A 26,913-nucleotide genomic window follows, 5' to 3' on the forward strand; every position below is an offset into this window, starting at 1 on the left:
TTAATATATATCAGTCTTTTAAAGTGATTTCCTTGTCACACCTTCTGGGTCAAACTCAGTCATCTCCTGATCAAGTATGTCTCCACAGTCTCCTGACTCACACTAGAGTGCTCTCCCATGATGTAGTGTGTGCAGCACAGGGATGCAGGTAGGATGACCCTAGTACATGATTTCTGGAGGCAGGGGTTCCCTTTACCCAAGTGGCATAGGCCTTGAAATAATTTCAAATTTTTATGAAAACTTCACAAAAACTCAACACTGCAGAGCAACACTATGCCCAGAGACCAGACCTCAATGTGAAGGAGAGATGCTGAAGGAAGGGCCACAGTGCCTGAGGGCAAACAGACCAATGCTACAGTCACTGACTGAGCCAATCAGCACCCAGGATACAGAACACAGCGCTGTGGTTGGTCACCTTTCAGCCAATAGTGTGCTGTGTACAATCCCACATTGGCAAACTCACTCAAGTGGTAGTGGCCTACTGCATTTCCATTGTGTATATATGGTATTATTCATCCACAAAATCCCCCAATACATGATAAAGAATTGGATTTTTTTAAACCCCAAGGAAAAGGAAGTAATAGGCAAATAAGATGTTACTACAATTGTGAAATGAATTTTAATCTTAAATTTTCCCTTAAAGGGTCTTGAGAGCCAAAGGGGTCCCCCAAACCATACTGTAGTTTGCTGAGTGGGAGGCCAGTTTTTGATGTGGCCGGATTTGCACTTTTAGAAAACCATTTCAGTAGTTGTGTGGAAAACAGATTAGAGTGGTGAGGCAGGTGAGGCAGGGAGAATTAGAAGACTGATGAGGTTCCGAACAGGGTGGTGGCTTCATGAGCAGAAGAAGCAGATAAAGACAAGGTATGGAATAAAAATAGAAATCATGAGATTTTATAGCTGATGTGGGATCAGTAAAAGCGAGGAGTCAAAGATGATACCCAGGTGTGGAGTGATCTCTACAACAATGGAATTTTGAAGAGAGAAGGGCCTGTGAGAAAATGAATTTAAATACCCAAAGACCATCCAGTTTGAAATATTCACTAGAAGAGGTTGTTAGTGATACTGGACTGAAGTCCAGGAAGAAGGCTAGAGCTAGAGATATAAATCTGGAAGTCACTAAAAAGAGCTGATAATTAAATCCCTAAAGGCTAATAAGACCACAAAGTAAGATGGTTTAGACAAAAAAAGTCAAGAAAGTAGAGCACATAGATCTGAGGCTTGATTGGAACTCAGGCCTTTCTGACTTCAGGCATAGCACTCAACCATACCCAATAGGTTAGAAAAGAGAAATTAAGTCTGGAGAGCCTTGGGGAATATGGTATACTAGTAAATGTTTAATAACCAGGTCTAGGTGAAGGGGAAAATTCCATAAGACACACTTTTAAATTTAACCTGTACTATTTACATTTTTTTTATTACTTCCTTGAATTCTAGACAATCAACAACAGCACATAAGCAAGACAATTTCTTAGATTTAAATACTCAAAATTTAACAACCAGCTCTTAGGAGCCTATGTAGCAGATCTCTATCCAGCACACTGGCTGGAAGTCTGAGCCACCCCCTAAGGACCTTTTTCCTGAAAACATAACCTCAAGCCAAAACTGGACCTTCTCAAGGCACTGCCCCTTCCCTCTCCTTTCCTCTGCCACTTGGGTCAGCCATCTACCTGATACCCTAGTTTCTTCCTTAGTCTTCCCTCCCTTTCTCGAGATTTCCTTTTTTCTCCCCTTTTCAAATGGGGCTGAGAGGCAAAAAAATACACCCTTGGGTAGCAGAAGATAAGTTCGGGTAGAAGAAAGGTAACAAAAGAGGAGAAGAAGGCTGTAATACTCCATCAGTCAGGAAGAGAGCCATGGATTCCGAGAGACAGAGGGGAGGAGGGGGAGCATTCCCAATTTGGGGGTACGGCCCGCACAAAGGCATGGGGGGAGGGGGGCTCAAGGGGGAGACAGAAGATCCTCCAGAGGGCCAATGTGGATGCGCCGGAGGATGTGTGGGGAAGAGTTGCCGGTCAGAAACCTGTGCGAAACGGCCCTGAAGGAGCTCAGAAGCCAGGTTGATTCGGTACCAACCGTCTAGAATGCTAGCTGCTTGGAGAGACATACGCAGCCTCTCCTGCCCTTCCGGGCTTTACCACGGGCGCCCTGACTGTTCCAAGAACAAGACCCTGCGCCGCTCGGCTCTGGCTATTCTTTTTCTGGCCCTCCACCAAGTCTAGGCAGCTCTTCCTGTTCATCTCTATCTCCAACCATCGTTCAAGTGCCAGCTAAAATCCCACCTCCTACAGGAAGCCTTCCTTGGGCCTTCTTGATTCCAGGGCCTTCCCTGTGTTCATCATCTCCTATTTATTTGTATCCCTCCTTAGGCTGTCAGCTGCGGGAGGGCAGGAACCGTCGCCTGGCACACAGTGGACGATTACCAGGTGCGCACTAGCTTTACGCATTCACTCCTTCAGATCAGGGGATCTCTTACCCAGCAGTGATAACTAATCCCGAGAGAGCCTAGCTGACCACGTGGGGAGGGAGAACAAGTTTTAGAGCCAAAGGGATGCAGCGGGGTCGGGCGCCTAGAGTGGAGGGGTGCGCGGGAGGGAGCAAAGGCGCCTAGCCGAACGCGCATGCTCAGTGCTCCCAGACTCCGGCCTCTTGCCCAGCCCCTTCCACGAGCGTCGGCCGCGCCTGCGCAGTGCCCTCCGGCCCACCGAGAGTTCTTGGCCTCGCGTCGCCTGGAGAGCCTCAGCTTCTGCAGGCGGCGGCTGCAGCGAGGGCGGGTGTGTGGTCAGGGCCGGCAGCGTAGGGCCGGTAGCGCAGGGCCGGCCGGCACGAGGCTGCGGTGGCGCCCCCTCCTCGCGGAGCGTCGGCGCCGCCATGGGCCTGAATTCCAACCTGTCGATGCGAGGTGAGCGCGCGGCCGCCTGACCTTGAGCGGCGCGGTGGCCAAGGGCGCGGGCCGGGGAGCGGTCCGTATGGGATAGGGGAGCCGCCACCTGAGAGCCCCCCCCCGCTGAGGTTAGGGTGCGCAGGGGGCCATCCTCCAACCCGTCCCCCTCCCTCGGGTGCTGGGGGAGGGGTCCTAAACCTTGCCGGCGATGCTAGCCCGCTGGCGGGGGGTGGGGCGGGGAGGAGAACAGAGTTGCGGGACATCTTTAGCATCCTTCCCCTGTCTAAATCGAGGATACTCCTCCCCAGACCCCTGAGTCTGCCGCTTAAGGATCCGGCCTCTCGTGCTGCGCTAGCTCAAGGGCCTCCCCCTCCCCTTTAATTCCCGGGGCCTCCGGGTCTATCCAGCCCAAGCCTGACCGGAGGTCCTAGAGCTGAGCGCCAAAGTGCTCGTGGGTGAACTCTGAGAAACCGGCCCAGAGAAGGGGGGAACCCTCCCAAGGACACTGGATGTGGGAAGGAAGTGCCCCCTGCGCTGGGCTCTTGACCCCCAAAACAGTGCTCCTTCCCCTCTAACCCCTCTGCAGGTGATCCAAGGACTCAGCAGCCTCAAATCCAGGGTCTCCAGTGGCCCTGGGGCCCCTGAACCATTCCCACCCGTTCAGAAGGTGGGGGATGACTAATCACATCTTTTTCATGTGTGTAAAGAGCCAAGGAAACTCCAGCCAAGCCCTCCAGGGTTCCCTGTTCTTGGAGCTTTGTCCCTGCCCTTCAAGAACAAGTGTGGCCCTGGGCCAAGACTGTCTTGAGGTTCCCCTGCCTGCCTCCCTCCCTCCCACTTTCTGGTGATGCCCAAGGGATGGAAAACACTTTGGCAAAGCAGCCACAACCTTTAACCCAGCCAAACTGGAAACTGCACCCTAGCCTTTGAAGCGCTGAGATGTAAAGGTTGGCTGGGGCTGGCACGAACCAGTATGGGGGTGGGGGTTGATTCAGCATCCAGAGAAGCACACCCCATGGCTCACCGTTGGAAAGGAAGACAGGTAGTGATGAGGACCAACCCAGAGGGGTGCTCCCTGGAGCTGGAGTAATCAGGCCAAAGCTGGGATAAGGGATCTTGGAGGGTTTTTAAGTCAGCCCAGGTGCAGGAAGTTTTCAGTGATGAAACAGATCATTTGGGGCAAGTCCTCCTATCTCATGTACATTTTTTGGCCTTTTCAAAGTTTCATTATATTCCTCCAGTTAGATGACCCCAGTGCCTTTAAAATAAACATTTTGTAAGAACTCAGTTGACAATTAGCTTTTCATTTATTGCATGTTGTTTGGATGACCAAACTTCTTGAGAGTGTCTCTAGTGTATTAAAAAAATCATTAACTTATTAGCAACAACATTAGTAAAAAGCTTTAGACGTACAGACTTTACATTTCTACAGGAAACTGGATGAAGAATCGTTTAAATTGTAGGAAAATTGCTCCCATGGGTGACAGGCCATAAGAATCTTTGCACAGTATTCATAGCTAACCTTTATATCATATAAACTTTGTAAAGTATTTGTTTATATTCTCATTCAAGCCCTACCCCACTGTGAAGTAGGCCCTATAAATATCACCATTTTACAGAGGAAGAAACTGAGGCTCAGGTAGATCATGTGGTTGGCCCAAGGCACCTGGTATAGAAAATATTGAGATTTGTACCCAGACCCCCCCTGCTCCAAAACCAACAGTGAAGTCTCAATATTTGCCTGGATTACAGTGTTGGGAGTGGTGGTCTAGTTTTCCTCAAAATCTGGCACTGGGTGGATTCAGAGGACTTCCTTCAGATCCTGACTGTGTTACCCTCAGCATGTCCCTAACCTTGGGTTTCCTTATCAGTAAAGTGAGGGGATGGAGCCAGTTGGCTTCCTAGGCCCTTCCAGCTCTCAGTTTTATGAACTCATGAATCTTCCCTGGCCTTCAGTGTCCTTCTCTGTAAAATGAGGGCCTTGGACCAGAATTGTCTTTGGGTCCTTTCCACCTTTAAATATGTTGTCCTCTAATGACACAAGCAACCTTGGGGCCTCCTATTGCTACAGGTTTTGTGGCTTTTATCTTTAAAATGTGAATAAAGCCATGGGAACTTTCGAACACTAATGTTTACACTGACATGTTTTTGTGGTTTTTGCTTATTTTGATGGGATAAATATTTGGAAATGCAGCCGGTTTAAGCTAAGGGCCTTGGTTCTCAGAGCTTAAACACTGATTATTCTCAGAATCCTATCAGACTATGGAGGAGATTTGGTATCCACCATGACTTTGGAGATGCTCCTTATTCATCAAATGAAGGCATTGGCCCTCCCAAACATCTTGCAGCTTGAAGTCTGTGACCTGGAGGCAGGGATCTTGTGGGTTAGTGAGCCCTTCTTCTGGACATGGAATTTTGGCAAAGCTTTGGAGTCCAAGGACTTGTGGTGAAGGGCCTGCTGCATTACTTATTTGGTCCCTGGCACATTCTTTACCTAGAAAATGTCTGGGGTTGTTTGAATCTGCCTCAGGGGTCCCTTCCAGCTGTTAAGAGTCTAAGCTTTTCTCTGTCAGTGAAGCCTTGGGTGATTCATTTGTAAAACAGGGAAGTTTCCAATAAAATAGGGCTTCTCATCCTATGTGCTGTCAGCCCCTCCCACCCCAGGAGACCTGGACAATTCTGAAGAACACATGATAAAAATGCTCTCCACCCCCAGAGAGAGAACTGATGAACTCTGAGTACAAATTAAAGTATTTTTTCATTTTCTTTATTATTTTGGGGGCTTTGGGGGGGGGGGTGTGGAGGCAACATGATTAATATGGAAATGTTTTTTACGCTTTTATATGTATAATTGATATCATATTGCTTGCCTTTTCTATTAATAAGGAAGATTGGAGGGAAAGATAATTTGGAACTCAATTTTTTTTAATGTTACAAATAAACATTAAATTTTTAAACAGAGAGAGAGTGGTCTCGGAAGTTATCTTTTTTCAATCTGGGGTTTCTAATAGTGCAGCTACCATAATAGAGAGAGATCTCATCAGTGTTTTGGTCTCAGAAAGTAGGCGCCTCCTTGAAAAGGTTGGAAACCATTTAATTCACCAAGCATTAAATCCGTGCTCCCTAAACAGTGAGGGATGCAGACAAAAGTGATACTATCTTTGCCCTTATGGAGCATGCTTTCTGCTGGGGGAATATGGACAGAAATTATGTGAAATATTTTAGACTTGAGAGAACCTTAATTGTCCCCTACAGATGAGGAAACAGTCAGAATTATCTGTCTTACCATCACAACGGTGACTGGTGACCCAAGCAGAGCTGGGATAAAACTTCATTCCTCTGACCATAAAACCTCTGCCCCTTGGGGCCTGTTTTTCTGTTTGTTGTCTGTATGACTGAGGATGAGCATGTCTCTTCTCCAGGCCTCCGTTACCTCATCTGTAAGATGAAAGTGATCAATGAGGTCCTTTCTGGTTCTTTGTTCCCATTTCCCTGATTGAAGGGAACCTCTATTCTTGCCACTGTCAGAATCAAGCTTTAGACTGCAGGAAGTACTTTTTGAACCTGGAGCCATATAAATGCTAGCTGTTGTTATTACTATACTTCGAGGAGATTTTTAAAAATCTTAAAAAACATGCCAGGTATATCTTCAGAAGTCTGTGGGAGAGGTGGCGGTGGTGTTTGCCCCATGGGAGGCCCTCATCTGGTGTTTTGGTGACCACTTTTCCTTTGGGCAAGAGGCTTCAGAGAGAAAACAAAGCCAAACTTGTAAAAAAAAAAACCTTTTTCTCTTCTGCAGTTTTCAAACTGTTTGGTTGTTTTGTTCAGTTTTACATTAGATATTGTTGGAACTCTGTGTTCTCATTCAAACAGCTACTGTAAGCAGAACAGCTGGCAGGAAAGGCACACAGTCCATTTGAGTATGTCCCACTAAAAGACCAAAGTCTGGGGAGAGGAGTCTGGTCCCAGTGGCTTCCTAAGGAAGGCTTAGGGGGGGGGGGTGTACAAATTAGCAGAGAGATCTGATGGGCTGGTATAGGGAGATTGAGCCAAACTCAGTGAGAAGGAGGTGCTGAGTGAAGAGGGCAGGGAAAGTTTTCTCCCCAGGGGGAAAAAAAAAAACCAGTCCAAAGAGGAGATGGAAGAGTGGTCCAGGGTGGTGGTGGTGTCAGAGGAGACAAGGCAAAGGGCACATTTAGGAAGGCTGAGAATAGCCACGATCATTTGAAAGTGTTGTAGGATCATATATTTGGAGATGGTCCCAGGGACCTTAGAGGTCACCTAGTTTATAAGGTAATGATACAGAGGTCTCTAGAGGTTAAGTCCCTGGCCCAAGGCCATCCTTGAGAGCAAATGGAGTGCAGGACCAGGATTTAGGATCCTTGATCCATTGCCCCAAACCCACAAAGAAACTAGCCAAAATGGAGGGAAATACAAGGAACAAAAGGTTTTTAAAAAGTGGTCTTAAATGTTAAAACAGGCTAGCAGGTAGCACTAAGAGAGACCTGGAAATATCTGGCAAGGTAGAAACAGTAGTCTGGTTCATTCTGGATTCCTTCTAGAAGTAACCATGTTTCTGTTGGGGCTTGGTGTCTGACTTTTGAATCTGGCCATGCCTTAGAGCTGATAATTCACCACTGACAAAATATTGAAGCCACTTGTCCTAGGAGAGCCAACCAGGAGAACGCTGAGAAGCTCTCCTCTCCATCCTCTTTCCCTTCTTTTTCCAGCTTCTTCCTATTGCTCTACATGCTGGAACAAGTGCAGCCTTTTGATGTGGTGGGCAGGTTAGTAATCTTGGAGCAGGATTACCTGGGTACAACTTCTCCTATTGGTGTTTGCTAGCTTTATGACCCTAGACAAATTCTATAACTTCTCTGGGCCTCTGTTTTCTGTAAAGTGGGGATAGTGGTCATTGTACATACCTTCCTTACCCGATTGTGAGGTTCCAGTGAGAGCCCAGATGTAAAGCACTTTGCAAACTGCTTAACACGGGCTGAAGGCCATTTAATGTCTTGCCTTTGAGGCTACCAGGCAGTGCAGAGCTGATTGGAGTCCTGTTTAGGGGGTTCTGAAGGCTTTTTAAAAGGCTACATGAAGAATGTTTAGGAGACCCTTTAGAGGAGAGTAAGCAGAGAAACACTGAAAGAACCAGGGGAGGCAATGTTGGTCCTAAGGTACCTGGCTCTGGGATTGTTTAAACAGGGAAATTTCTGGTGAGGAAATGCCTTCTGCCCAGGCAGGTGGGCATCTTTGAAACCTTGTCTTGGAGTGCTTCCTTAGCACTGAGACTCCTCTCACCTCAACAGAAGATAGACCAGCCTGTATGTGTCAGAGGCAGGAACTGACCCCGGCTCTTCCTCCCCCATTAGAATGTAAGCTCCTTGAGGGCAGGGGCTGGGTGTTTGCAACATAGAACCCACAAGTAACTTCCAGGAGGATGAGAGTAAAAGATAACATCAAGGAATTTATGTGGCAGGCTGAGAAAATGGATCGGTCCTGTGGTGTGGACAACGGCAGAGAGCCCAAGAGCTCTCCAGGTTCCTTTGGGTCAGAAGAAAGCAAGCAGCTTGGGCCCTGTTTTGAACTCCTGGGAAGATGTGGAGAAGAGGCCTATGGTTTGGATAGTGGCAGATGGGTATAGTCTGTGTCTGGAAGAAAGTCCCAGTTAAATGAGCAGGCAGGCCCATTAGAATATTTGACAGTAAGCAATAGGTTTCATCTGTGTATTCCTATCTAATTTTAACATGAGTTTTGTATTTTTTCAAAGTTTCAGTTTCTGTGTTCAGCCTTCTTTCCCCCTCTCAATCATCAAGTGGACTTCAGGATTCCCTCTTCTATTTCTATTTAGATTCTTTTGCCCCTGGAGAGAACTGTGATGAGATACAAAATGAGTACTTTGTAAACACACAAAACCCTTGCTTGTTGGCCTATCCATCTATTATTTATTAAATTTTCAAACTTTTTACGTTTTTGTTTTTACATCACTCGGGATCTGATGCAGAGTGAGACATATTTTTGGACATGGTCAATGTGGGGAATATTTTGCTGGACTATGAATATTTGTTTAAACATTTTTTTTTGTTTGTTTATCCTGAGTGAGGTGGAAGGGAGAATAAGTAGATTTTTAAGTGGAAAAAAAAAGTAAGACAATTCTTAAAAGTGTGTATTTCAGAGGCAACTAGATGGTTCAATAAAGAGAGATAGGCCTAGAGGTGGAAAGTTCTGGTTTCAGATCTGGCCTCAAACACTTCCTAGCTGTGTGACCCCTGGCCAAGTCACTTAACCCCCCTTGCCTAGCCATTACCCCCCTTCTGCCTTGGAACCAACAGTATTGATTCTAAGATGGAAGGTTAATATTTTTTAAAAGTGTTTATGTCACCTTTCAAAATATGTTCTTCCCTGTTCCTTATCCAGTGTCACTAAGTTTAAAAAGGGGGGGGGGGAAGGATAGCAAAACCAACAAATTAGTTGTGTCTGATAGCATAATTCTCTGCACCATAGTCCTCCACCTTTTCAGAGAGGAGGTGCACTTTCTGACACGAGAATTACTCTGTATTTAGATGTTTTTGATGTCTAATTTTTTACATTTGCTTATGGGTATTGTTTTCCTGTTTTAAGTTTTGCTTAATTTTCTTCATCATTTCATATAAATCTTCCTATGCTTCTCTGTAATCCTCAAATTCATTATCAGGGAGTAATAATATTCTCACTTTATTCATGTTCCAGAATTTGTGTAACCATCCCCTAACACTTGCTTTACAGGAAGATGATGGATACCTGAGCTTTCCTGGTAATGGTTTTCTTTTTCCTTGATTTAGCTGACTGCATCGCAGCTGTGGCACTGGCTGCTGGGACCGCGGTGGTGGGGTATCTAGCTTACAAAAAGTTTATGGTTAAAGAAAAACGTGGCAAATCCATGGTCAATCTCAGCATCCAGAAAGACAACCCCAAGGTTGTCCACGCATTTGACATGGAAGACTTGGGAGAGAAAGCTGTGTATTGCCGCTGTTGGAGATCCAAGAAGGTGAGGAGATGGGGCTTTGGTCCTTTAGCCTTCCCCAGTATCAGCAGATTTGAAGCCATTCTCAGGCATCCCTGTCATTAGATAATTCTTGCTTATTTGCCCTTTTCAAGAAGTGAGACCCACCCATACCTTCCCAGAGTCCTATGTGCTGGCCAGGGGTTTTCAGTTTGTTCAGTTGTGGTGTACCAAGCTTAGGACTGATCTAACAAAGAAAAACCCTAGTTCCTTTGAGATAGCTACACTGCGTCAAACCCCCTTCTGAAATGTCCGGTGTAATACCAGCAGCTGTTAAACAACCGTACTGGCCCAGCATTAGAGATAGGAATCTTGAGATGGATGAAATACTTTCCTGAAGCCATAGGGGAAGAGGAGATAAATTCACTCCAAAAAACTTCTCAGCATTTCTGCTGATTTTTGTGGTCACAGAAAGAACTTTGTGTACTATCACTATTAATTAACATAAAATAGATTTCACTAAAACAAACGCTTAGAAGGCTAGGCAAAATAGAGAACAGAGATAGCCATCTTTCTGACTCTTTTCCTCTAAGTGTGTTGTTTGTTAATCTTTTCCACTGAAGAGAGCTCTTACTTCAACAAAGAATTGTCACTGATGAAAATAGCCAACTGGCTGGTCCTACCAAAATCTCTGCCCAGATCATTTATCATCTTCATCACCTCGTGGCCTTTTTCTATATGCACAGTTGAGAAAATTGTTGGAGGCAACTCTGCCATGAGAGCAGAGACAGTGTGGGGTAAGAGCCTCAGATGCACATTAGCTATGGGATCCATCAGGCTCCTTGAGGACAAGGACCCTCTTTCTCTCTCCCCCTTTCTCTCTTTTGCTTTCCTTTCTCCCTTTTGCTTTCTCAACATGTGTGCAAGTATGTGTGTATGCCAGTAGTAGTCTATAATCGCTTAATAAATGCTAGAGGTGGGGGGGGGCAACCATTAGCATTTATAAGTACCTACTATTTTTAGGCCAGTCTTTGTGTGCTAGAAATGAAAAGAAATGAATGATGATGGTGACATGATCACAGGCAAGTCATTTGACTTCTGAGCCTCAGTTTCCCCCTGTAAAATGGGGCTAAAAATGATTGTGCCACTTTCCCTTGCATAGGCTTGCTATAAAGAAATTCCTTTGCCCACCTTAAAGTACTATAAAAATGTAAAACGATTAGGCTGGCCTCAGGGATTCTAGACCTTCTGGAGTCTTTAGAAAATCTGGAGAATGGGCAACCACTGTTGAATGCTTGACAGCAGGTAGGATATTGAAAATCTTTTTGACTCAGCTGAACACTTATTAAGACATAAATATTTCTCTTTTCAGTCTCTTCCCATTTTTCTCACAGGCCTAGTCTCTTAGAAAAGTGAGTCAATGTTCAAGACTTTGGAAATGAGCAAGGAGAATGGGGACCAAATTTAGAAGGAAAACTCTCTCATGTCTGATTAGACATCTGCTTTTCTCTCATCCCCCAAAGGGATTGAAGAGGGACCTCACCGCAAAGCAAGACTCTTTTCCCATTTCCCTGAGGTAATAGTTCTCTTTGAAAACTGAAGGTCACCTCTGACTGCTTGAGCAGAGGGTCCAAGAGAAATGAGGGCTCTTAGACAGTGATTGTGTCTTTGGTTTTACTGCAAGATTAAGTGGCTTGTTCTCTAGATAAAGTAGAATGTTAATCCTGAACTGTTAGCTGTCTTGTGCTAACTAGAGGCATGCCAGGAAGGCCAGAAGGACTTTGCTGGCTTGGACTAACTCTGAGATCCATCCATCTTCCATATCCTAAGATCAGTCTCATCACTGATGCTTAAGAACTTTGGGACCCCAGGAGAGTGATTTTGCTCCTTTTCCCTCCTCAGTGAACAGAGAATAATAATGCCTTGTGAGATGGTAAGATTTCAGTGGGAATATGCCATCAAACACTTCTCACACCTTAAAGCCCTAGACAAGGCTTGGCTTTTGTACCAATAAATGCCAGGCACCAAGCACAGATAGGTTCTCTGATCTCAGAAAAGGGAGAGGACAGTGAACATAAATGGCCCCTGTGGGCCCTTCTGGATCTAGAGTTGAGACTAGAACCTGGGTTTCAATCCTTCATCTGCCACCTCTGTGGCCTGAGGCTCTTTGGGCCTCAGTATCACCCACTGTAAAATGAATTGAAAGGGGAGGGAGGCAGCTCGGTGGCTCATTGGATAGAAAGCCAGAAGATCCTGGGTTCAAATCTAGCCTCATATTCTTATAACTGTGTGACCCCTGGGCAAATCACTTAATCCCACTTGCCTACCCCACACCCTTCTGTCTTAGAATTGTTATTAAGACACAAAGTAAGGGTTTTTTGTTTTTTTTTTAAAGAAAGGAATGAATGGGTTAGACCACATCCCTCAAAGTCTCTTCCACTGCTATATTTATCCTTTTCTGCTATTAAGATTCATGTGGCTACAGTGTCTAGGATGGATGGAGAGGGTAGAAATCAGATGCAAGAAGACCAGATAGGAGACTGCCAGGAGCTGAAGAATCAAAGGATTAAGCTTAACTAGGGAATATGGTGGGGAAGAGGATGACAACCGACATCTGTAGGCACTTTAAGGTTTGCTAAGTACTTTGCAATATTACTACATTTGATCTTTGTAAACAGATAGGCTCTATGATCATCTCCATTTTATAGATGAGGAAACTGAGGCAGTGGTATCTTCCCACATCCCATAGGTGATATTAGTCTGAGACTGGATTAAATTGACGTTTCTTAACTTTAGGTACAGCACTCTTTTCGCTCTACCCCTTGCTGTGGAGAGGAAGAATAGATAAATAGAACAAATCAAAGAGATTTCGGTTGGCAGTATTTGTCAACTTCTCAAGTATGGGGTCGGAAGTTGGAAAATCTGTTGGAGATGGCTCTGAGGTTCCAAGTCTGTTGGACAGGGCAGAGCAGTGGTGGGCAGAACTTGGGGCTTTAGGAAGGGGAGCTGGATTGACAGGGGAATAGGTTCCATTTTAAGCCCTCGGAGTTTGAGATATTAGGGTAGCCACTGAGCAGCTGAAAATGCAGGTCGGAAGCCAGAAAGTGAGGGAGACGAGAGGGAGAGCCATCTTCTTAGAGACCAGCAAGGCTAGCCAGCCTTTGGCACCGGCTCTACTGACCAGTTAGAGGAGGCAACTGGACACGAAATTGACAGGGAGTTCTGGGATTTGATCCTGGGTAACCCAAACCAAAATCAAAGCAGACCACATTCAAAAGTTAGAGCAGAAGCTAAGGGGAGAGTGGCTAACAAGGGCCGGTGGCAGGAGGAAATGACTGCCTGGAATTGGTGCCTGTTAAACTGTTCCCTTTAGCAGTGACTAGCCTTTTAGCAGAAATCCAGGGTTCTAGTCTCAACTCCAGAGTTTTGGTTTTAATTCCCATCCTTGGACCCACTGGCTTCTCAGGCCTTTTCCCTAGTCCTTGCTCTCTCCGTATGTGGGCAAGTCGCTGAACTTCCCTGAGGTACAATCCATCTCTCCATTTGCAAAGCAGCAAAAATAAGATTTGTCTCTACTCCTCAGGGCTGTTGTGGCAGTCAAGTGAGGGCACGTGTGCCCTAAAGGGCTCCCTCCACATGTCAGCTTTGTTATCACTGCGATTCTGCTTCCTTGGAAGGCACAGCTGGCTGTCCCCCAAGGCCAAAATCCTCTCTGTTTTCTCCATTTCCTGGCCTCCTGCAAGTTCCAGCTAAAATCCCATCTTCAAGAAGCCTTTCCCAGTCCTCCTTCCTTCTGTGAAGCTCCAATTTATCCTGCCTGTAATTTATTTGTACAGAGTACTTTGCACATTTTCTCCCCTTTTAGACTGAGCTCCTGGAGAGCAGGGATGACCTTTGGCCTCCTTTGGATCCCAGAGCTTAGCAGTACCTGACACATAGTAGGACCCATAAATGCTTATTGCCTGACTAGGAGCAGAGAGCTAAAATCGGCAAAAAGCAGATTTCAGGTCAGTGTAAGGGAAAATCTTGACCCAAAAAAAACATTCCTTGGGGAAGCAGTATTGTACACTAGGAAGACCTATATTCAAATCCCACCTCTTTCAGGCCTGGGTGATCTCGGGCAAGTCCCCTCTTGTCCTCGTGTAAAATGAGAGAGTTCTACATGGTGGCTTCCAAGCTCCCTTCCCAGTCTATATCTGTGATCTTATGATTAGAACTGTCTGAAAAGGGGAGTGGGCTCCATCTCCCTGGGAAGAATCTTCAAGCAAGGGCTGATTGACCATTTGTCTGCTGGATTGTAGAGGCTCTTCATGGTCAGATTCAGGTCCATTCCACCTCAGAGATAATGGGATTATAATTTGGGTTATGGTCACCTGACTCATTTGATGGATCCCAGTTCAATCTTTCCTATTTTAGCTTTATTTTATTCCTTATTAAGTTTCTAGACTCAGTTTCCTCGTCTGTAAAATGGGGGTATTGGACTAACTGATCTCTAAGGTCAGTCTTAAATGTCAGAAGAATAGGTAAAGTGGAATGAGATTTGGAAGAATTCTGAAAGTCAGGCTAAGGAATGTTGATAACCAACCGTGAGAGAGCCGTCGTGTGAGGATGACCCAGGGAAAGACAGACAGTAATTTTATTTTTTAGTGTATTGATGTCTTTTGGTTTTACATCCTCATAGTTATCCTCAGCATCTCTCCCCCTTTATTTATTACAGCGATATGTCATTCCAGTCAGGACAGTGAGGTGGCACAGTAGATGGAGCACCAGGCCTGAAATCAGGAGGCCCTGGGTTCACAGGTGGCCTCAGACACTTCCTAGCAATGTTACCCTGAGCAAGTCACTTCACCCCATCGCCTAGCCATTGCCTAGCCATTGCCCTTCTGTCTTAGAATTGTTACTGAGACAGAAGGTGAAGATTTTATACATATACGTGATATATATGTGCATATATGTAATTTGTGTATGTGCGTTATAGCTATAATTTATAATAATATATAATTTTGATATGATGTAATTCTATTTATCTGTATAGTACTAATCAGTTAAGAGGCACCTCAGTACAATCCTACCCCTGGGCCTTCATACTGATACACCAAAGGACAAGTCACTCTTTTCTGGCCTTAGTTTCCTCCTGTGTAACTTGAGGAAGTTGAACTAGATGGCTTCTGAGGTCCTTTCCAGCTTTTCTATATGACCGTGGGATTAACACACACTGATTAAATGTCTGCTAAGTGTCAGGCATCTTATTTGGGGCCAGGGATACAAAACCAAAAAGATTCCCTGGCCTCAGGCAGCTTACATCCTATCGGGAGACACAACATGTTACGTCGACCAAAAGCACAGACAGGAACTTTAATTATTGCTCTTTTAATTAGGGAGTACGACACCCTGGAATTGGGCTTTGTGGTTGTGCACCAACCACTTCCCTTTCTGGGTGTTTACATTACATGTTTCGTGGTAGAATTTTACCAGGTAAGTGTGCATGACTGGGCTTTTCAGAGACCTACACTAGCACAGCTCTGGCCCAAACACTGGGAAGTTAAAATATCAATCTTCTTCCCTGTTTAAAGTTTTGGGTGACATTTGTTCCTTTCCAGTCTTTAGCACTCATACCTTCAATTGCTTTGAACTGTATTTCAGCATAATAATAGCTAGCATTTACATAGACTTTTAAGGTTTGCTGAGCACTTTACAAATATCTCGTTTTATCCTTACAACAACCTTAGGATATGGGTGCTATTATTGTCCCCATTTCTTAAATGTGGAAACTGAGGCAGAGGTGAACCAACTTGCCCATGGTCACACAGAAAGTGAGTAATTGGTTTCTTCTTTGGTACTGCATATTTAAAAACACGATTATAAGAAGGGGTATCCAGACTATTCAAAGGGTCCATGACCCCCAAAAAAGATAAAGAACTCCTAATTTGCAGGCTCTCATGAAGAGATGCTTAATCTCAGCTCTTAGACTATGTACAAACAAGCTTCATGACTAGTTGGGGGGGCATGCTTCAGCAGCCCCATGGTCAGTCTACATGGACATCTACAAATATTTCTTTACAAAAGCAATTATTAAAAGGTAAATGATTTCTGGGGTGGAAATAGATTGACTAGCATGAAGAGACAGACTCAACATGAAAGCAGGAACAGAGAGGTGGGAACCCCAAGAGAAAAGTTCCCATTCCAACAACTCGGTCTCTGATCAAAGGAAATTTACCAACATTAGGAAGGACTTTGTGGCACCATGATGCTCTTTGCCATTGGAAGAGGCTGGCTGGCAGTTTAAATCCAACCCATTCTGGACTAAAAGAATTTTGTAGTATGGCAGTATCCCTTTTTCTTAGACGTAGTTTCAGATTAGCAGCTGAGTTTTCCAAGGGTACTTTTGTCTTTGAGTTGGTGGTAAGGGAGAGTGAGGAGAGTGTGAGGGGTTTCTTAGGTCATTGCACCAACCTGGAGGCAGGACTAATATTTCCTGAGATGGGAGCAAGAGATTAGAAGGAAATGAGATACTGTTGTTTATCTCAGCTTCCTAATATAAATGCCCTTTATGAACGAATGAACAGTGTTGATCTCAGCAGTTTGCCAAGCTCAAAGAACTACCTCTAGAGGTTTCTTGGCTAAAGCTGTTGTTGATGGGAGATAATTGGGAAGTTGATCTTATAACATTGGTCCAAGTTAGTCAAATTTGTGTCCAAGGACTCTTTGGTGGAAATTTGCAGAAACCCATATGGTTTTACATATAGAAATGACACTAAAGAACATGCATTGCCACCTGCTTTGCTTCTGCATCCTTAGGATCTGAGGGACTTTCCATCTGATTTGTAGATGAAATCTTCTAAAAAGGTGGTGTCTGCCTATTCTAATGGAAGCTCCTGGAGAATAGAGACTCTTGCTTTTCTCTTTGTAGTCCCCTGGGGCTGAGCACAGTGCTTTGCAATAGTAAATGCTCTATTTATCCATTCTTTCAAAATGGGAAAGCTTTGGAGGGATCATATTTTTCCAGTGGCTGAAGTTGTGCAGGAGACTGGGTCAGGGTCGGTCAGGAGAGTTGTGGAGGAAGATTCTGGTTTTAAAACTGCCACCAAGACTTAGTTGGAGGAAAAGGTGCACTTTATTGGAACTCTTGGGAATTCAATAGATTTCCTTGTCATCCAGTGAGCTGGTACATTCCCAGTGTTGTGCCAAGGGCCTACTTTGGGTTCATTTCAAGCCTGTTGAAGTAGCAGAATTGCCCAAGATTGGTGCACAACTGTAGGATTGGGAAAGAAATGAAAGACGGTAATGCTTTTTGAGTGTCATTTTCATAAATAAAATCATGACTGTTTTTGAGAATTTGGATAATGGAGCCCTTCTGACTTTACTTCTCCTTAGGAATCATGTTAGACTCCCTTCACAAACTGCATTCAGCAATGGCCAAAGCCACTTCTGGGGAATAGTTAAACATCATGTCCTCATGTAGCTGAACCCCAGTGACCCTGTCCTTTCACATATGGTCCAAGTTGGCCCTTCGTGCTATATTAAGAAGCACATATGGGTGAGCTCGGGGAAGGAGCATGCATCATTGGTGTTGATGTCAGCATCTTCCTTTCCTTTTCCAGCTTGAGGTTTTCCCATTGGGGTTGTGATCTTTTTACTTGATTTAATTGGAAATATTCCTGGGAGCTTAAGAAACCAGACAGCTCATGGACTAGAAACCAGCCTTATGAAAAGTCTAATCTTTACTTGTAGGGCCTGATGCTAGCTTGATCTGAGTTTGTAATACTGTCTCTCCTTCTGACCTGCCAGGCCCTGGGCTGGATGCCCAGGACAAACACAAAAATGAATCAGACATTCTTGTCCTTTAAATATTGGGTAGAATTCATTTGTCAATCCATCTGGTCCTGGGTTTTTTTCTTAGGGAGTTCATTTATTTCTTATTCAATTTCTTTTTCTAAAACAGAGTTATTTAAGAATTCTGTATTCTCTTCTGTTAATCTGGACAATTTATATTTTTGTACACATTCATCCATTTCACTCAGATTATTAAATTTATTGGCATATCATTGGGCACAAGAGCCTTTTATTACTTGGAGGAGCAGGTAAAATGCAAAATAATCTGAGTGGGGATGGCATTAATAACTGGATGATTGGCAAGGCCTTGTGTTGTATCCTGGAGTGGGGCCTTGAAAGGGGATGAAAATCATAGGAAAAAATAATTTCATTAAAGAGAATGGCAACAATGAAATAACATATCAGAATTTATGGGATTCAGCCAAAGCTGTGTGTGTGTGTGTGTGTGTGTGTGTGTGTGCAGTTGTGGCTGAACTGACTATTCAAGATTCCATTTGGAGATTTCTTGGCAAAAATACTAGAGTGGTTTGATGTTTCCTTCTGCAGCTCATTGTACAGATAGGGAAACGAGCAGAAAAATGTTAAGGGTGGGAAAATGCAGCTAGGTGGCTCAGTGGATTGAGAACCAGATCTAGAGATGGGAGGTCAGGTTCAAATTTGGCCTCAGATACTTCCTATCTGTGTGATCCTGGGCAAGTCACTTAACCCCCATTGCCTAGCCCTTACCACTCTTCTGCCTTAGAATCAATACTATATTGATTCTAAGGCAGAAGGTAAGGATTCTTTAAGGGGAAAAAAACTGTCTAAGACTGGATTTAAACTCATGTCCTCCTGACTCAGGACTATCACTGTATCTACTGGTATAAGTAAGAGAACAGATGAAGTGGGCCTGCAGGGAGATGCAGATGCAGAGAAGAGATTCTGGAATTCTACAAGGGGGAGTTGGGCTGTTGCTAAAGGACAGTTGGGCCTTGGGCTGGAGCTGCTCTCTGGTTTTGACCTGGAAGAGACTGGCTGCTGGACCTTGGCCGTTTCTACCTTATCTTTTCCATCCTACCTGCTTCCCTTGCTGGCTGTTGATATCTACAGAGCTTCCTGGTGTGATCCTGAACTGTCTGGGCATCTGTCTGTAAGATTTGTTCTGGGATCCTTTTGGATCCAGGACCTCTTCCTGGTCCCTGTCCTGCCTAACTGCCAAACCCACTACCTCTAATGTCACCAAAAGGGGGGTTAGTTTTGGTTAGTGAAGGTCTATTTATATTAGGGTCTGGGTCTTTAGACAGCTAGGTAGTTCAGTGTAGTTTGAAGCCAAGAAGACTCCTGGTTACAGGACAATAAGATCTGGAGGGTTTTAGGTAGTTTACATTAGATTAGAATAATCCAAATCCCCTTTTCACCTTCCCTTGATTAATAAATCCATCATCTATTCTTGATATAACCTGAACTGTGTTTGTTCCTCAGGACAGGCTTTGCCTGATGTGGGCCTGTCAGCCTACAACTGACCTTTCCAAAGTTATTCTTCTGATACTGGCCCTACATTTAAACATCTAATCCCATCCCCAAAACACCCTTACATTACACTACCTAGATGCCCAAGCAATACTTCAAGGAGTACTTGGTGCTTACACGGTATATCTCTAAATGCTTACATCAATAAAATAAAGAAATTAATGAATGGTGCATGCAACTAAAAAAACTGAGAAAAAACAAATTAGTTATCCCTAATTAAACACCAAATTGGGAATCTTGAAAATCAAAGGACAGATGAATAAAACTAAAAGTAAAAAAACCCATTGAACTAATAAATAAAAATGTGAGCTTTTTTTTTTTTTGAGGGAAAAAAATCCCAATAAAATCCATAAACCATTGATTAATTTGATTAAAAAAAAAAACAAATTATCAGTATCAAAAATTAAAAGGGTAAATTCACCACCAATGAAGATGAAATTAAAGCAATAACTAGAGACTTTTTCCCCAATAATATACCAATAAATCTAATAATCAGAGTGAAATGGACAAATGTGTACAAAAATATAAATTGTTCAGATTAACAGGAAAGGAAATAGAATTATTAAATAATCCTATCTTAGAAAAAGAAATTGAACAAGCCATCAGTGAGCTCCCTAAGAAAAAATCCCCAGAACCATATGTATTGACAAGTGAATTCTACCAAACATTTAAAGGTCAACTAATTCCAGTATTATATAAACTATTTGGAAAAAAGAAATGAAGACAGAGTCCTACAAAATTCCTTTTTACAACATAAATAGAATACTGATAAGGAAGATTAAAAACAGAGCAAAATATATATAGACCAATTTCCCTAATGAATATTGATTTCTTTTTAAACCCCTACCTTCCATCTTAGAATCAGTACTGTATATTGGTTCTAAGGCAGAAGAGTGGTAAGGGCTAGGCAATGGGGGTTAAGTGACTTGCCCAGGGTCACACAGCTGAGAAGTGTCTGAGGTCAAATTTGAACCTAGGACCTCCCATCTTTAGGCATGGTTCTCAATCCACTGAGCCACCCAGCTTCCCCCATGAATATTGATTTTAAAAATTTAAATAAAATACTAGAAAAATAACAATATGTCACAAAACTCATACACCGGGACCAGGTTTAATTTATATTAGAAATGCCAGGCTGGCTTAATAGTAGGAAAACTCTCAAGATAATTGACCATATCGGTAACAACAATAATCATGATTATCTCAATAGATGGTGAAAAAGCTTTTGACAAAATATAACATTCATTCTATTAAAACCACTAGAGGGGGCAGCTGGGTAGCTCAGTGGATTGAGAGCCAGGCCTAGAGATGGGAGGTCCTAGGTTCAAATCTTCCCTCAGACACTTCCCAGCTGGGTGACCCTGGGCAAGTCACTTGACCCCCATTGCCTAGCCCTTACCACTCTTCTGCCAAGACAGAAGGTAAGGGTCTAAAAAAAAAAACAAACCACTAGAAAGCATAGGACTGACTACATGGAGCTTTCCTTAAATAATATCACATCTAAAACATCAGCAAGCATTACCTGTAATGGGGACAAGTTAGAAGACTACCCAGTAAGATCGTGGGTGAAGCAGGGATGCCCATTGTCTCCACCATACTAGAAATGCTAGTTATAGCAATAAGAGAAGAAAAAGAAATGGAAGGAATTACAATAATCAATGAGGAAACATTCCTAGATAATCAACTAAAAACTAGTTGAAATAATTTCAGCAAAGGTGTAGGATATAAATAATAAATCTACATGGGCAGATTGAGCTGGTATAATAGAAATGATAATTCTGCCCAAGTTAATTTACTCATTCAATGCCATATTAATCAAACCACCAAAAATTATATAGAGCTAGAAGAAATAATCATAAAATTCATCTGAAGAACAGGAATCAAGAAAAAAAATGTGAAGGAAGATGGCCCAGCAGTACCTGATCTCAAACTGTATTACACAGAAGTATTCACAAAATAATATGGTACTGGCTAAGAAATAGAATGTTGGGTCACTGGAATGGATTAGGTACACAGTAGTAAATGACCATAATATACTAGTGTTTGATAACCCAAAGATCTAAGCTTTTGGAATAAGAACTCATTATTTAACAAAAGTTACCAAGAAAACTGGAAAGCAGATTGGTAGAAAATGAGGTATAGGATAAGATCTCACACCATATGCCAAGATAAGATCAAAATGGGAGCATGATTTAGACAGCAAATCAGGTGAGCATGGAAAATTTTAACTGTCAGACATGGAGAAGGGAAAATTTTAAGATCAAATGAGAGAGAGAGCAATTACAGGATGTAAAATGGATCATTTTGATTTTGCACAAACAAAACCAGTATTAGAAGAAAAGAAAACTGGGAGAAACCAGTAACAGGCTTCTCTGATAAAGGCCTAATTTCTCAAAAAATAGAGAACTGATATAGAGTGAAATACAATTTGGAGAACATTGTTCTCAGTAACAGCAATGTTGTATGATGATCAACTGTGCATGACTTAGCTGTTCTCAGCAGGTCAGAAATCCAAGACAATTCTGAAGGATTTAGGATGAAAAAACGCTGTCCTCCAGAGAAAGAGCTGATGGAGTTTGAATGTAAATTGAAGCACACTTTTTTGAACTTTATTATTATTTTTTGATCTGCATTTTCTTTTCCAGCATGGCTAATATGGAAGTATTACATAACTCTTAAACACACACTCTCTCCCTCTCTCTCTCTCTCTCTCTCTCTCTCTCTCTCTCTCTCTCTCTCTCTCTCTCTCTCTCTCTATATATATATATATATATATATATATATATATATGTATATATATATACATATACATATACATATATATATCAAATTGCTTGCATTCTCAAGGAGGAGGAAGAAAGTATTGAACTAATTTTTTTTTGGTAGGCAATGGGGGTCAAGTGACTTGCCCAGGGTCACACAGCTGGGAAGTGTCTGAAGTCAGATTTGAACCTAGGACCTCCCGTCTCTAGGACTAGCTCTGAACTAAATTTTTAAAAAATCTAATTTAAAATTTTTTGTTTACATGTAATTGGGGGGGGGGTAACATTTTTTCTAAAAGGAGATAAAGGGTAGGGAAGAATGCATCCCAACATTGTGCAACCTATGCCATGATGTGGAAGTAGGAGCTAGTCATGTGTTCATTTTTTACTGACCACCAGCAGAATACCAGCTCCTTGAGGGCAAGACCTTTTGGCTTTGCCTCGCATCTGCCTCTGTCTCTGTCACATAATAAGCTGTTAATAAATGTTTGTGAATTCATAAGTGCTTAAGCTTCTCCTCTCAGTCATTGAATGCTAGGCATGCCAGTTCTTTAAATTTTTTTAATGAACAAAAATCCATTTTCTACCTTCCTCTTCCTCTTCCAAAACAAACTTATAATAAATCAACAGAAGCAGATGGAAGAAACTCCCACGTTGGACATATCCCCCCAAAATGGCTCCATCTATACTTTGTCCATTGCTTTTCTGCCAGGAGGGAGGGAATGTTTTATCCCGAAACCTTTAGAATTGTGGCTGGTCATTGAGTTTGTTACATGTTTAGCTGTTCAAAGTTGTTTGTTGTTACATTATAGCTATTCTCCTGGTTTTTCTCCCAAGGCTTCCCCCAGCCTTCCCAGGTGTCTCTGAAACCATCTCCTTCATCATTTTTCTCTTTTGCAATATGTCTAGATTGTAATGTGATGAGCCATTCCTCTATCCAAAGGCATCCTCTTGGTTTCCAGTTTTTTGCCTCCCTCCAAGACTTTGCTTCCCCTGAGTCCTTTTCCTTTTTCTTTGAACTCTGGAGTCTGGGCCTCATGCTCGTACCTGAGGTCAAGGGTTATACATGGTTCCAAATTGCTTTTCAGAATATGTCAGTTCTTGAAGTCTGGTGGCCCGAAGACCAGGAAGGCTAGCAATAGATGTTGACCAGAAGCTTTACGAAAAGTAATTTGCATTTGTAAAAGTATGTTGCTGCTGACAGCCAGCTGGGATCCTAGACAAGTTCAGGCATCCCCCCACTCCCTTTTACTGATGAAGTGACTGCCCCAGAGTCTCCTGAGCAGTAATTTGCCAAGGATGTGAACTTGGGTCCACCCTCCTCTCATGTGGTCCCCTTTCCCTGCCCTTGCTCAGCATCATTTCATGTCAGAACTTGCATTCCTCCTATAGCTAATGGAGCCCGGGCCACTTTTCTTGTGGCTTTATTTTCAGAACTCTCTTTTATCACACCCATTTGGGTGGGAATGATCAGTACTCTGGTTTGATAAGCTTGTTTATAAAATTGGAGCCACTGTCCGGTGGGAGCAGAAATGGTCTGCATTTGCTTGGTGAACCTCGATCACTTTGCAGTGTTGGCCCCAGTGACATCAGTGACCCTTGCTAAAGGGAGAGAAGTTTGGTCTTTTAATTGCTCATCTTCACCATGATGGAAAGACTAAGAAATGTCTTCCTCTTCCCCTACTTCTGGGTTGTGTGCTTACTGGCTTACCTGCCCCTTTCTGCAAGTAAGAAAAGATGCTGGGTCCCCTTAGGTGCTGGTCAGACTGAAGCCAGCGGTTTACGAGCAGGCTCCTTTCTCAGGCATTTTTCCTCATTGGATCACAGGAAGCAGGTCTGGACTTGGAGCCAGTGGACCTGGGCCTTATCCCAACTCTTCTCCTTAGGTTCCTTCCAGAGGTCACTTCTGTCCAGGCCTTTACTTGCATCATCTGAGTAGGAGGCTCTGCCTGGCCCAATTCAGTTTAATCCTCTTCTCTGCTCTAAATCAAATTTACCTGTGTTCAGGAGATTGGAAACTTAGTCCTTTCTTGGTAACAATGATGTTGTATGTGAATGGAGACCCTGGAAGATAAAGGCAGATTTCTTTCCAGTGCTCGCCTTTTGCCTCCTCTGGTTGTTATGCTGGTAATTAAAAACAAAAACAAAAACAACTGCATTTGATCTAACATAGGCAGCTCTGTGGTGGGATAATATTAAAAACTAGGAAGCTGGTTTGGAATCATTTTACATGCATTATCCCCTTTTATCCTCACAACAACCCAGGAAAATCCAGTTCACATTCCACCTCCGCCCCTGACTCGCTCTTGGCAAATCATTTCCTCATCTGTAAAATGAAGAGTGGCCTGGAGAACCTTTAAGGTCCCCTCTAGCTCTGAAGCTGTGTTCTTAAGAACCTGGTAGGCCACGTGATAGGATTATTCCCAGTAGAGGCAGCTAGGTGGTTCAGTGAAGAGAGTGCAGGACTTGGAGTCAGGAAGACCTGAATTCCCTTCTTGCCTGAGACATTTATTAGCTGCATGAACCCGGGCAAAGCCCTTCTGTTTGCTTCAGGTTGCTACTTCCATAAAACGGGAGATACTAGCACCTACCTCCTCTCAGGGGTTAAAATTAAAGGTTTAGACTAAATTCTTTAAGAGTATGGTCGCGAGGTGGCAGCTGGGTAGCTCAATGGATGGAGAGCCAGGCCTAGAGACGGGAGGTCCTAGGTTCAAATCTGGCCTCAGACACTTCCCAGCTGTGTGACCCTGGGCAAGTCACTTGACCCCCATTGCCTAGCCCTTACCACTCTTCTGCCTTGGAGCCAATACACAGTATTGACTCCAAGACAGAAGGTAAGGGTTTTAGAGAAAGAAAAAAAAAGAGTATGGTCGCCAGGAATTACTCAGTTCCAAATGATTTTTAGCAATTTATATAAGAGGGAAAGTAAAAGTAAGAAAATCAGAGAGGAAAGGGTAAGATATCTAACCTAACACACCAAGTCATTCGCTCTGGCCCCTGGCTCAACCCAGCCAGGACGAATTAGTTCTCAGCCAGAGGGGCCTCAGCCTTGAGCCAAGGGCCCAGGGATGAATAAAGCAAGAGCTTCAGTCAGAAGCCTCTCTCAAGAGGGCGGCCTCTCCTGAGGCTAGTCCCTCCAGAAAGTCCAGGAAAGGAGTCAGCCTTTTTCACTCACCCATGTGGTAGTTCTAAGGGAGAGATTTAAGAACAGTCTTGCCAAGTCCCAGGCCTCAGGTCCATGAAGCAGATTCTTCACCAGCCTCCCACTCGAACGCAGAACTCCGAAGAAGCCTCACAGGAAGTTGTCGCTTCTTTTAAAGATGCTTCTTTGTGTTACTTCCTGTACCTTCCTCTATTTTTACGTGGACAAATGATAGTCTATAGTTTTGCTTAGGTCTGCCCAGCGGGCAGTCAGTGGTCTCTGATTCATCACCCACTTTCACACATGTGGGTCACAGACCTCCCCCACTCAGGTGTAAGTGGGTGTATCCGCTTCTGGTGATTGAGTCTAAAAATGGGCAGGGGAGACCCTCCCAGGGTGGTTGTGGGGATCAGGAGAAATGATCCTTGTAAACCACTTACCTACCTTATCGGGACCGGGTAAGTGCTAGTTATTGGTGCTCTACTCTCCAGATAAGGAGTCTGAGTCTGTCTGGGTTATGATTTTTTAGGGCCTCAGCTGTGAACTGTCCGGGCATCGAACGCAGTAGCCGCATGTGAGGCAGAAGTCGATAGGACTATGCTCACGTGGCCCCAGCGGGGGCTGTGATTATTGCCAGGTTGGTCCCACGCATTGATCTCGCGCTCTCTCTCCTTGCAGTTCCCATTCTGTGACGGGGCCCACACGAAACACAACGAGGAAACCGGAGACAACGTGGGACCGCTGATTATCAAGAGGAAAGAGGCGTAATGGGTGCCCAGAGTGGACCGCTTTGTCCCGGTGTCCCGATTGTTTTGAGAATGAATATCATTTCTGTCCACTTGCCTTTTCCCCGTGGTTCTCGGTGTGGCCTCTCGCAAGCCGAGGCTTTCATTTATGTGCCCTCTGCCTTACTTCCTGTCCGAACACCATGTAAAGAACCTTCCTGGCCTCTGGCTTGTTTTCCTGTCTTGTAGGGATTGTGTTCTTCGCTTCCTCCAAATTCTAAATAATGACCGAGTATCCTTGGATCTGTATGTTGATGTTAACATATTAAATTATTTTCAAAATCACGTAGATCCAAATTGTAATTGCATGCCACAAGCAGAAGCCTCAGCAAGACCCAGAAAGCAGCCGCCCCTTCCGAAGGGAGCCCCTTTCTTTGTCTGAGGTCGGGCCTTGCTGGTAGAGGAGGCGCGCAGCCGATGAGGAAATAGGATGTTCAATGTGTATTTGCAGAGTTATGACCTAGAGAAAAGTCTCCATTTGGGTGGGGAGCTGTTGGGGATCGGAGGAATGTTTGCACAGGAATCGGCCTGTCCCGAGGGACCGGGCCTTGGAGTCACTTAGTCCGGGTCCTGGCCGCCTCATCTCCTGCAGATACTGCATTTATGTATCTGGGAGACAGAAGCCAACCCCAAAATGTGCATCCAAGAACCCCTGGAGCAGTCAGTGAGACCCTTGAGATGTCCAGGCGTGGCTTGTTTGGCCACGAGCTGATGCTGAAAACGGGTGCCTCTCCTCGCAAGCCTCCAAGTTGGGGGGAGGGGCCGGCGTCTCCCCGATGGGGGGGAGTCGAATGGCTTTACAGATGCCCGTTTTTAAGATCCGTCTCACCCCTCCCATGAGGACCCTCCCTTGTTGCCCATCAGAAATCAGGCCAAACAAATCAGTCCATTTGCCTCATTTGGTACCTGCGGTCTCCCCCTGCCCTGCCCAGAGGTGGCGGCGTGCTTCGCATGTGGCTGGTGTTAAGGAAATTTATATGAAGAGGAAAACAGGAATTAAACCGTATTGTTCTAAA

The 26,913-nt window shown here is 44.0% G+C and overlaps 1 protein-coding gene across 2 annotated transcripts; it reads left to right on the plus strand.

The window, feature by feature from the left end:
• The first annotated feature begins 2,512 nt into the window (after window positions 1-2,512).
• On the plus strand, window positions 2,513-26,913 carry CISD1 (CDGSH iron sulfur domain 1). Of its 2 annotated transcripts, XM_007478331.3 has the most exons (3): window positions 2,513-2,902; window positions 9,706-9,911; window positions 25,791-26,913. In XM_007478331.3, exons 1-3 carry the CDS (start codon window positions 2,872-2,874, stop codon window positions 25,878-25,880), a joined length of 327 nt encoding a protein of 108 aa, XP_007478393.1. In that variant the 5' UTR covers window positions 2,513-2,871; the 3' UTR covers window positions 25,881-26,913. The 2 variants fall into 2 exon arrangements, with proteins under 2 accessions (XP_007478393.1, XP_016281651.1); XM_016426165.2 differs by lacking the exon at window positions 9,706-9,911 and having other exon boundaries at window positions 2,607-2,902.

The sequence above is a fragment of the Monodelphis domestica genome, chromosome 1 (genome assembly GCF_027887165.1).
Source record: "Monodelphis domestica isolate mMonDom1 chromosome 1, mMonDom1.pri, whole genome shotgun sequence".
Lineage (NCBI taxonomy): Eukaryota > Metazoa > Chordata > Mammalia > Didelphimorphia > Didelphidae > Monodelphis > Monodelphis domestica.